Source organism: Panulirus ornatus, chromosome 11, assembly GCF_036320965.1.
Source record: "Panulirus ornatus isolate Po-2019 chromosome 11, ASM3632096v1, whole genome shotgun sequence".
NCBI lineage: Eukaryota > Metazoa > Arthropoda > Malacostraca > Decapoda > Palinuridae > Panulirus > Panulirus ornatus.
In genome coordinates this window covers 2,297,843-2,310,439 of record NC_092234.1, presented here as the reverse complement: position 1 = coordinate 2,310,439, position 12,597 = coordinate 2,297,843, and the positions used below count along the sequence as shown (strand labels likewise).

General features: G+C 41.2%; 1 protein-coding gene across 3 annotated transcripts in view; it reads right to left on the bottom strand.

Moving 5' to 3' along the window:
- The window catches only part of ctrip (E3 ubiquitin-protein ligase ctrip), a 128,644-nt gene that overhangs the window by 94,928 nt on the left and 21,119 nt on the right, over positions 1–12,597 (bottom strand). For all 3 annotated transcript variants that reach the window (XM_071666340.1, XM_071666342.1, XM_071666341.1), the window contains exons 5-6: positions 7,158–7,314; positions 3,711–3,810 (exon numbers count right to left, since the gene is read on the bottom strand). In XM_071666340.1, the coding sequence (XP_071522441.1) occupies positions 3,711–3,810; positions 7,158–7,314 (257 nt within the window). The remainder of the gene's footprint in view (positions 1–3,710; positions 3,811–7,157; positions 7,315–12,597) is intronic.

Below are 12,597 nucleotides of genomic sequence, written 5' to 3'. Positions count from 1 at the left end.
ACGTACCATATTAGTCTCAGTAATGATAAAGCACAGACTGTTGTATTTTAAATCTAAAGACCACAGCCTTACTTGTGCATGTTACATTACAGTTACCCTAGCCATAACTTTAAGGATTGCTTTCTTTTGCCCTCATTTAAATTTGAAGGCACACTTTATCACTCTGTGAAGGTCAATATGTTAGAAGCAACTGCAAATAGCACCGTTAAAACATCTAAGAGTGACAGCTACCTGTATACCACAATTTCTTCCCTTATGGGGACAATAACTGTAATTGCAAAGGTTGCAATGCCCTACCATTATTTAGATTTTATTAACATACTTATGCCTTTTTGCAAGCAACTACAATTACCACTAAGAAAGAATCCTAGTGTTTCAATTAGCCCGAGTACTTACCCTACACCAGTTAGATGGTAATTTGCAACATTCTTTGGGACACTAATTATAGTAACAATGATTTAGTGGATGTTGAACAGACAGCACTAAGAAAAGATTTTGTTTGCATATCATTAATCCATTAGTGGTGGCTGAGAAGTCAAAGATGTATTAGTCAGTAAACGTAATATGCCGAGCTTGTGCAGCACCCCAAATTCAAATGTCTGTACAGCAATAAATATCTATAAAGTAACAGGAGGTGAATTCAAAGTTTTCATGGTTTTATTACATGTCTATCCTTGTTGGATGTGCTGCTGCTCCCTTGCACAAACTTCATTGGTGGGCATTATATACATATATTTTTCATACTTGATCATCATTTCCCTGTGTTCGTGAGGTAGCACCAGGAAACAGTAAAAGAAGAGCACTCCCATTCACACAGGAATATTGGAAGAGGTCACAGTGGTGTGCGTGATCTAGTATATGCATAAAACCACAGGAAAACGAAACATGGTAAGTTCTCAAGTACACTTCCATGAAATGATCACATTGTCAGGGGAGATAAAAGAATGAGATATTAGCCGTAAAACTGTCAGCTGATATACAAGGAAGAGATGCAGCAAAGATGCTATTAGTACACAAATGTCTACCAATGATGTCTTAGCTACTTCTCTTCCTTGTATATCAACTGACTGTTCTACGTCTTCTATCTCATTCTTGTATCTCCCCTGATGATGTAATCATTAAACAAAGGTACATTTCGAACTTATTGTGTTTCATTTTCCTGTGATTTTATACATATAACAGATTATGTGCACCACTGAGATCTCTTGCAATATGCGTATGTGAATGGGAGTGCCTTTCTTTGCCTCTTTCCTGGTGCTACCTCACTAACACAAGGAAATGATGATCAAGTGTGAAAAACATATGTATATTATGCCCAACAATGAAGTTCGTCCAAGGGGGCAGTGGCACAAGCAACAAGGATAAACATGTAAAAACTGTGAATTCACCACCAACTAGTGCTTTATTTTTTCCCTTTCCTCTTTAAACACTTCTTGAAACAACCAAGAACTGAATCAGCAAGGCTCTGAAGCCATTTTGCGTACATCTTTGCCCAAATTTTATAAATGGCCTCCTCCAGCTTAGGTAGCAATGGTGTATGTTACATAATTTCATTTTCGTAAGCACTCACAAGTTTTCTAATGGAGACTTCAGATCTGGTGAATTCCCAGGCCAGTCAAAAAAAAACACTAGTGCACATCCTTAAGCCAATTAGTGACTAGTTTGGCTGGGCAGCATGGATCCCTATCTTGCACGAACAATTCTGTCTAGCATTTTTTTTAACAAATCTGGAGAATGATCACTCGATAGCTTGACGTAACTATGTCTGTTTACTGCTTCATTCTTTGGCAACACTACAAGGTCCCCACCACCCTAAAAATTGAAACAATCCCATGCCATATGGGAGGCAGAAAGCTTTACAGTGCTTGCAATATGCTTATGGTCAAATGGATCACAGTCTAGTCACATGCAAACATGCCCGCCAAAGCCACTCCACAAGACACTTCTGAACTCAAGACATATCCCATACTATATACTCCTTGTAAAAAATTGGCTCTTTTCTTCTGGTACCTATGGGTTACAAATGGTTTGGGACACTGCCTGGAGCTCCAGTACTTCAGGTCCTGACATAAGCAGCAATGCACTGTCCTTATCGACACATCACTGGGCAGTCGACAGTTTTATCTTTTGTGCTAAATTGTGGACCTGCGTCCACTTGACATCTAAAAACATTCAGAGTATGTGGAGAGGCATTCTGGCATTCCCAGGGTGTTTCACATGGGACAGTGTAGAGGTGCTGCCATTATCATTAAATTGTACTGATCACATTACACAGATGTTAGGAATTTCCTTAAATGGCTTATTTCCTTTGTAAAGTGCAACTATTGAAGCTACTTTATCACTTATAAGGTGAGTATTTCCAATCATAGTGGATGGTAGAGGTATGATAGGGGAAAAATGACAAAAGTCCAGGGCATAAGTGGGGAAGACAACAAAACATTGCCACCACATACACAGCTAAACTGCTACTGGGGTGGGGTCATGAGGTATGCCAGCACTCACATAGATGCTGCTGCTTGCTTGAGGGTGCCAACTTCACTATCAGACAGCAGCACTACCTTAGGTGGGGCAAAGTGATTTGCATCATTATAATTGCTGCATGCCCACTCACACTGAGCTGCTGAGGTAAGTCACTTGTTGGGTGAGGAAGAGCATTAAGGAATGTTTGGAGAGGTCATTTTCTGTAAGGTCAAAGATGGGTATTTCTGACTAAGTAGTAGCCCAAATGGTGATGCATGGATGTGCAGCATGGGCTGTAAATGAGAATGTACAGATGAGGGTGACTGTTCTGAAAATAAAATGTTTGAGGATAATATGTTGTATGAGAATGATTGAATGAGCAAGAAATGATAAGGTAACAGAGAATAATAGTTATAAGAAGAATATTGGTGAGAGAACTGATGAGACTGTGCTAAAATGGTTTGGACATATGAAGAGAATGAATGCGGAGACGTTGGCAAAGAGGATAGCATCAAAAGCAGAGGAGAAAAAAAGGGGGAGACCACAGCAGAGACATAAGGATGGAGAAAATTACATTACAAGTGCTTGGGGCCTCAATATGCAGGAGGGTGAAAGGTATGCACAGGAAGGACTGGTGTGATGTGTTATACAGGGGTAGACATGATGTCAATGGACTAAACAGAATAAAACAAGGCAAATGAGGCAGCCAGGATTATCCTCAGAAAGGCTCATGGGGCCTGGCTGTGGATGTGAACAAATGCAAATGAGGTCTTTTATTCATTTTTCTGGGGCCATTTTACTATTGCAGGAAATGGCAATCTATTATAAAAGAAAGATCTTGTAATTTTCAAAAACTAAAAGACTTCACAAACTGACTCACACTGCAAGCACTAAATTAATCTAATATCTATTACTTCCAACAGAAGACATTAGACTTAGTTAATTTAAAATGCATCCAAATGAAACTCCAGTTATTTTCCAAATCCTACCATTATACAACAAGACACCAAAATAAGGTAATCCTTTCAATGTCAACACAAAAACACCAAGATATAAAGTGGCCTTCCTAGTATTAAACTACATTATTCTTTACCTTAATCTAAACAATTCTAGGTGCATATCTCCATTTCAATTAACCAATGCAAGATACAGTGAATTCTCTCAATATCATTTACACACATCATAGGAATAGGTTAGGGAAAACAAAATCAATTCTATTTCAACATGAAAACCCTTAACCTTCAGACTACCTGCTACTGGCACACGACCCCGTGTTGTTGGTTTTACTGCGACTGCTGCGTTTAGAAGAAAGGGGTGATTTTTTGGCTCCGTGTGTTCTTTTCCAGGTTCCTGCAAATCCAAAAAAAAATTATACTATTATCCAGAAGTAATACAAAAAAAATTTCTTAATCAGCAGCTAATCCACGTTTCATTTCTTCTCACAAAAAAAGAGGACTCTTCAACTATAGCCTTATGTAAGCGCCAACATCACATTACACAAGTATATGAAAACAGCAACTACTTTTAATATAGTGATATAAGGGAAACTGTAATTCAGCCTGAGAAAATATCAACAAGATAATGTTGGTCCTTTGTTCCCTCTCAAGTTTTCTGCCAAAAGTAGGGGTGACCTTACAGAGACCTTACATGACACATGACAGTAAGAGAATAGATGAGATAGGCTGAACCTTTCTTGGTCTTTTCTTGGCACTTCTTCACGACCAAGGAAATGCTATCAAGTAAGGAAAAAATGTATATCACCATGAGCCTTGCTCAACCCTTTGGTGCCTGCACCAACCAATGCATCAAGCCTTAGAGGAAAGTGTGTTTGCGCATATGTGTCAATGAAAGCTTCAATCCAGCACCTTTACCCTAGAAAGAAAACCCTAAGAGATTGCAGGTGCCAGACAATCACCATGTCAGCTGCTGAGGAAATACAAATCATCACTCTAGTCTGCTGGAACACAGCATCTGGTTACTCTCCCATAGGCATGTTTGAAGCCCAGTATCCTTCATCATCCACATACAAGCAACACTCATATGGTTTAAGTTAGATATTATGACTAACTGGTTTTGGTCTCTTAGTGTATGCCTGCATACCGTTAGTGTGTTGTAAGAAGTAACTAGTCTGTACCCAGTTTCAAATCCGAAATGCTGCTCAACAAGTATGAAACATTTTTTGGCTTATCACCCACCAGCAGGTAACATGTCTGGGCCCAAAGAACAATACTCGAATGAAAGGAATTGTTTTTAAGGTAAACTAAATACCATTTTATATGCAAGTATTTATCTATATTTACTTATTTATTTTGCTTTGTCACTGTCTCCCGCGTTTGCGAGGTAGCGCAAGGAAACAGACGAAAGAAAATGGCCCAACCCACCCCCATACACATGTATATACATACATGTCCACACACGCAAATATACATACCTATACATCTCAATGTACACACATATATATATATACACATGGACACATACATATATACCCATGTACACAATTCACACTGTCTGCCTTTATTCATTCCCATCGCCTCCTCGCAACACATGGAATAACATCCCCCTCCCCCCTCATGTGTGCGAGGTAGCGCTAGGAAAAGACAACAAAGGCCCCATTCGTTCACACTCAGTCTCCAGCTGTCATGCAATAATGCCCGAAACCACAGCTCCCTTTCCACATCTAGGCCCCACACAACTTTCCATGGTTTACCCCAGACGCTTCACATGCCCTGATTCAATCCACTGACAGCACGTCAACCCCGGTATACCACATCGATCCAATTCACTCTATTCCTTGCCCGCCTTTCACCCTCCTGCATGTTCTGGCCCCGATCACTCAAAATCTTTTTCACTCCATCTTTCCACCTCCAATTTGGTCTCCCACTTCTCCTCGTTCCCTCCACCTCCGACACATATATCCTCTTGGTCAATCTTTCCTCACTCATTCTCTCCATGTGCCCAAACCATTTCAAAACACCCTCTTCTGCTCTCTCAACCACGCTCTTTTTATTTCCACACATCTCTCTTACCCTTACATTACTTACTCGATCAAACCACCTCACACCACACATTGTCCTCAAACATCTCATTTCCAGCACATCCACCCTCCTGCGCACAACTCTATCCATAGCCCACGCCTTGCAACCATATAACATTGTTGGAACCACTATTCTTTCAAACATACCCATTTTTGCTTTCCGAGATAATGTTCTCGACTTCCAAACATTCTTCAAGGCTCCCAGGATTTTCGCCCCCTCCCCCACCCTATGATTCACTTCCGCTTCCATGGTTCCATCCGCTGCCAGATCCACTCCCAGATATCTAAAACACTTTACTTCCTCCACTTTTTCTCCATTCAAACTTACCTCCCAATTGACTTGACCCTCAACCCTACTGTACCTAATAACCTTGCTCTTATTCACATTTACTCTTAACTTTCTTCTTTCACACACTTTACCAAACTCAGTCACCAGCTTCTGCAGTTTCTCACATGAATCAGCCACCAGCGCTTCAATATATCATTTACTGACGAACATCCTTTAGTTTTTCAACATAACTAATTATATTTCCCATCTTAGCAAGACAAAACAAGGAGTATAAGAGCAATGGCCTCATTTGCACACATCTACCCTCTCCTTGTCATGTATTACAAACTGAAATCAAGGGCCTAATATCCACAGCCAAGAGCTATAGATGACTTTGAAGTTTATCTTGACTCCTTTATTTGCCCTGGTTCAGCCTACCGACAGCACATTGCCTCCACATACCAAACTGAACCATTTCATCTTATGCAATGCAAGCCCCTAACTTCCTACATGGTCAGGCCCCTATGCATCAAAGCCTCCTTCACTCAATCCTACAAGCTCCTCCTAATTCAAAGTAGTAGCAAAATAAAGCATGTTCAAAGATGGTGTTATTAGGCTTTGAAGCTTGATCTTATGGAGAAGATTGGCATGTACAGTGACTAGGGAATAATCTGCATGAACAGCCTCTTTGTGATTAATAACCGAGATTTTAAAATTTTTCATCATATCAGCACTTCCCTAAGTTATCCCAAATTTCTGCAAAAAACACGTCCACCTCCCCACACATTTTCAAAGGCTGTCACTCTTAAATTTCACTACTTTGACATCCATCATTCCTTTGGCCCTGATTACCATCTATAAATGTCTGAGCATGGAATTGGCATGGTTCCTGAAGTATCTTAGGCCCATGTTTTGGATCCATAGGGTCTTGATTTTCTCAATGAGGTGAGGCACTGATGAAGTGTCGCAGGATCGTGTGTTCTGAATGTCCAGTGTGCCTAGATATTTCATGTACCCACATCTTCTTGTTTCAAGAAGAGAGTTCAGCTTCCTTCTCCTTAGAAAGATAAGAGCAAACCACCTAGAGGCACAGGTGGAGAACTACAATACCCAGAAGCGAAATTCCTAAATGAAGTGGCAGCTAAGAAAAGTACAGAAAGAACATCTGTCAGTAAAAATAGCCTGTGGCACATTGAGGTGGGTTGCTGGTACTCACATCATCAGAAACAGAAGTCTCTGCAACCAGATATATGGTGGTTTCAATCTGGAAACATCATTTGCTTGTCTCCACAATAAATCTTAGCCATGCATTGCCTTTGAAAACATATGGGGGGTCCACAATGTTTTCTTGCTGAAACTGAACATTACCTATTGATATCTATCCTGACTTACCAGCTGACTGTCTTGAATCTTTGGTCTGCGTTGTGTTTCGTTTACTAGATGCAGACGACTGTTCTTGTGATGATCGCCGTGACTCCCTCAGTCTCCTGAAGGTATCAGCAAGGAAGGCAACACCTTGCGATGATGGTGATGATGGCAATGACTGTGACTGTATGAAGGAAGCAATTACATTTTAGAATATATGATAGCAACTTTAGTATAGAAGAAAATGTATACACTCATTTCATCCTAGGATTTCCTTATTATGCTTCAACAGCATTCTGGAAGTCTGCCACATCCATTAGCCATGAGTACAGTTCAAGAAGTGTAATGATGATGTGTTCGTAAAAACAGTGCAAAGCAATAACGTAATAAGATTCTGGTGTCTTTAACTGCATGTTGAGCACAAAGGGTCGTAATATACTGAATGGATGCTTGCTATGTTGAACAGATGGGTATAAAGAAAAGAAGAGAAAGTGCCTCATAACAATTTAGATGCATGTTTGATGGGACGGAACTGAATATTAGGTCAGGGGCAGGGGTTATTCCATGTTTGCAGAGATATTATGCACACCTATGAGACTACTGGGAACCTGTGATTGCAGGAAGCTGAATTGTGGCATTAGGCTCAGCATTTTGTTTCTGTGTGAAGGCTGGTGGTTGGTAAGGAAGTGGCTTATGGGGGAAAGGGATGGTGATGCTGAATAGACCTGGGTGCCAGACATGTTGTGTTGGGACCACAGTGACATATCTATGTTCTGTTGTAAAGGCACCATATGTTTGTGGTAGCTAGGCAACCAGTGATTGTTTTGAGTGCTTTGCTTGAGACCAGTGTTCCGTTCTGCCACCTTGAGAGACCAAAATTCAGTTTCATTCTCGATACTAAACAATGTCTTTCATTTAAAACTTGCAACTCTATATTCCCAATACAAAATTCAAGCCTACTCCTGCATCAAGCATATATCCATTCGCACATTTATTCTCAGTAATGATGGCAATCAGACCTACCCCTTGGCTTCAAAATTTTTCCCCTCTACTAAACATGCAGAAAATTTTTTTACATCCCTGAGAAGCCAGCCACACCTCCATTCATGCTGCCATCTATGAGTACAATCGCACTCAAATGTTTCTATACAGATACTAGCTGACCAACCACATGATGAGTAGATCTCAACCTGTGTTTTGAGATTAATCTTATTGATTTATTAAAGAGTATCATATACTGCATCCTACATACACACATACACACACACACTCATATATATATATTAATTTATTCATTCATTTTGCTTTGTCACTGTCTCCCGCATTAGCAAGGTAGCGCAAGGAAACAGATGAAAGAAATGGCCCAACCCACCCACATACACATGTATATACATACACATCCACACACGCAAATATACATACCGATACATCTCAATGTATATATATATATATACACACACAGGCATATACATATATACACATGTACATAATTCATACTGTCTGCCTTTATCTATTTCCCATCACCACCTCGCCACATGAAACAACAACTCCCTTCCCCCTCGTGTGTGCGAGGTAGCGTTAGAAAAGACAACAAAGGCCCCATTCGTTCACATTCAGTCTCTAGCTGTCATGTAATAATGCACCGAAACCACAGCTCCCTTTCCACATATATATATATATATATATATATATATATATTATTATTTTTTTTCTATTTTGCTTTGTCGCTGTCTCCCGCGTTTGCGAGGTAGTGCAAGGAAACAGACGAAAAAAATGGCCCAACCCACCCCCATACACAATGTATACACACACACGTCCACACACGCAAATATACATACCTATACATCTCAATGTACACATATATATACCTACACAGACACATACATATATACCCATGCACACAATTCACACTGTCTGCCCCCATTCACTCACATCGCCACCTTGCCACACATGGAATACCTTCCCCCTCCCTCCTCATGTGTGCGAGGTAGCACTAGGAAAAGACAACAAAGGCCCCATTCGTTCACACTCAGTCTCTAGCTGCCACGCAATAATGCCCGAAACCACAGCTCCCTTTCCACATCCAGGCTCCACACAACTTTCCATGGTTTACCCCAGACACTTCACATGCCCTGATTCAATCCACTGACAGCACGTCAACCCCGGTATACCACATCAATCCAATTCACTCTATTCCTTGCCCGCCTTTCACCCTCCTGCATGTTCAGGCCCCGATCACACAAAATCTTTTTCACTCCATCTTTCCATCTTAAATTTGGTCTCCCACTTCTCCTCGTTCCCTCCACCTCCGACACATATATCCTCTTGGTCAATCTTTCCTCACTCATTCTCTCTATGTGCCCAAACCATTTCAAAACACCCTCTTCTGCTCTCTCAACCACGCTCTTTTTATTTCCACACATCTCTCTTACCCTTACATTACTTACTCGATCAAACCACCTCACACCACACATTGTCCTCAAACATCTCATTTCCAGCACATCCACCCTCCTGCGCACAACTCTATCCATAGCCCACGCCTTGCAACCATACAACATTGTTGGAACCACTATTCCTTCAAACATACCCATTTTTGCTTTCCGAGATAATGTTCTCGACTTCCAAACATTCTTCAAGGCTCCCAAGATTTTCGCCCCCTCCCCTACCCTATGATTCACTTCCGCTTCCATGGTTCCATCCGCTGCCAGATCCACTCCCAGATATCTAAAACACTTTACTTCCTCCAGTTTTTCTCCATTCAAACTAACCTCCCAATTGACTTGACCCTCAACCCTACTGTACCTAATAACCTTGCTCTTATTCACATTTACTCTTAACTTTCTTCTTTCACACACTTTACCAAACTCAGTCACCAGCTTCTGCAGTTTCTCACATGAATCAGCATTTATGGATCTGGAGAAGGCATATGACAGAGTTGATAGAGATGCTCTGTGGAAGGTATTAAGAATATATGGTGTGGGAGGCAAGTTGTTAGAAGCAGTGAAAAGTTTTTATCGAGGATGTAAGGCATGTGTACGTGTAGGAAGAGAGGAAAGTGATTGGTTCTCAGTGAATGTAGGTTTGCGGCAGGGGTGTGTGATGTCTCCATGGTTGTTTAATTTGTTTATGGATGGGGTTGTTAGGGAGGTGAATGCAAGAGTTTTGGAAAGAGGGGCAAGTATGAAGTCTGTTGTGGATGAGAGAGCTTGGAAAGTGAGTCAGTTGTTGTTCGCTGATGATACAGCACTGGTGGCTGATTCATATATATATATATATATATATATATATATATATATATATATATATATATATATATATATATATATATATATATTAGTGAAAGAGAAGAGAGAGGCATTTGGACGATTTTTGCAGGGAAAAAATTGAGTGGGAGATGTATAAAAGAAAGACAGGAGGTCAAGAGAAAGGTGCAAGAGGTGAAAAAAAGGGCAAATGAGAGTTGGGGTGAGAGAGTATCATTAAATTTTAGGGAGAATAAAAAGATGTTCTGGAAGGAGGTAAATAAAGTGCGTAAGACAAGGGAGCAAATGGGAACTTCAGTGAAGGGCGCAAATGGGGAGGTGATAACAAGTAGTGGTGATGTGAGAAGGAGATGGAGTGAGTATTTTGAAGGTTTGTTGAATGTGTTTAATGATAGAGTGGCAGATATAGGGTGTTTTGGTCGAGGTGGTGTGCAAAGTGAGAGGGTTAGGGAAAATGATTTGGTAAACAGAGAAGAGGTAGTGAAAGCTTTGCGGAAGATGAAAGCCGGCAAGGCAGCAGGTTTGGATGGTATTGCAGTGGAATTTATCAAAAAAGGGGGTGACTGTATTGTTGACTGGTTGGTAAGGTTATTTAATGTATGTATGACTCATGGTGAGGTGCCTGAGGATTGGCGGAATGCGTGCATAGTGCCATTGTACAAAGGCAAAGGGGATAAGAGTGAGTGCTCAAATTACAGAGGTATAAGTTTGTTGAGTATTCCTGGTAAATTATATGGGAGGGTATTGATTGAGAGGGTGAAGGCATGTACAGAGCATCAGATTGGGGAAGAGCAGTGTGGTTTCAGAAGTGGTAGAGGATGTGTGGATCAGGTGTTTGCTTTGAAGAATGTATGTGAGAAATACTCAGAAAAGCAAATGGATTTGTATGTAGCATTTATGGATCTGGAGAAGGCATATGATAGAGTTGATAGAGATGCTCTGTGGAAGGTATTAAGAATATATGGTGTGGGAGGCAAGTTGTTAGAAGCAGTGAAAAGTTTTTATCGAGGATGTAAGGCATGTGTACGTGTACGAAGAGAGGAAAGTGATTGGTTCTCAGTGAATGTAGGTTTGCGGCAGGGGTGTGTGATGTCTCCATGGTTGTTTAATTTGTTTATGGATGGGGTTGTTAGGGAGGTAAAAGCAAGAGTTTTGGAAAGAGGGGCAAGTATGAAGTCTGTTGGGGATGAGAGAGCTTGGGAAGTGAGTCAGTTGTTGTTCGCTGATGATACAGCGCTGGTGGCTGATTCATGTGAGAAACTGCAGAAGCTGGTGACTGAGTTTGGAAACGTGTGTGGAAGAAGAAAGTTAAGAGTAAATGTGAATAAGAGCAAGGTTATTAGGTACAGTAGGGTTGAGGGTCAAGTCAATTGGGAGGTGAGTTTGAATGGAGAAAAACTGGAGGAAGTGAAGTGTTTTAGATATCTGGGAGTGGATCTGGCAGCGGATGGAACCATGGAAGCGGAGGTGGATCATAGGGTGGGGGAGGGGGCGAAAATCCTGGGGGCCTTGAAGAATGTGTGGAAGTCGAGAACATTATCTCGGAAAGCAAAAATGGGTATGTTTGAAGGAATAGTGGTTCCAACAATGTTGTATGGTTGCGAGGCGTGCGCAGGAGGATGGATGTGCTGGAAATGAGATGTTTGAGGACAATGTGTGGTGTGAGGTGGTTTGATCGAGTGAGCAACGTAAGGGTAAGAGAGATGTGTGGAAATAAAAAGAGCGTGGTTGAGAGAGCAGAAGAGGGTGTTTTGAAGTGGTTTGGGCATATGGAGAGGATGAGTGAGGAAAGATTGACCAAGAGGATATATGTGTCGGAGGTGGAGGGAACAAGGAGAAGAGGGAGACCAAATTGGAGGTGGAACGATGGAGTGAAAAAGATTTTGTGTGATCGGGGCCTGAACATGCAGGAGGGTGAAAGGAGGGCAAGAAATAGAGTGAATTGGAGTCATGTGGTATACAGGGGTTGACGTGCTGTCAGTGGATTGAAGCAAGGCATGTGAAGCGTCTGGGGTAAACCATGGAAAGCTGTGTAGGTATGTATATTTGCGTGTGTGGACGTGTGTATGTACATGTGTATGGGGGGGGGGGGTTGGGCCATTTCTTTCGTCTGTTTCCTTGCGCTACCTCGCAAACGCGGGAGACAGCGACAAAGTATAAAAAAAAAAAAAAAAAAATATATATATATATATATATATATATAT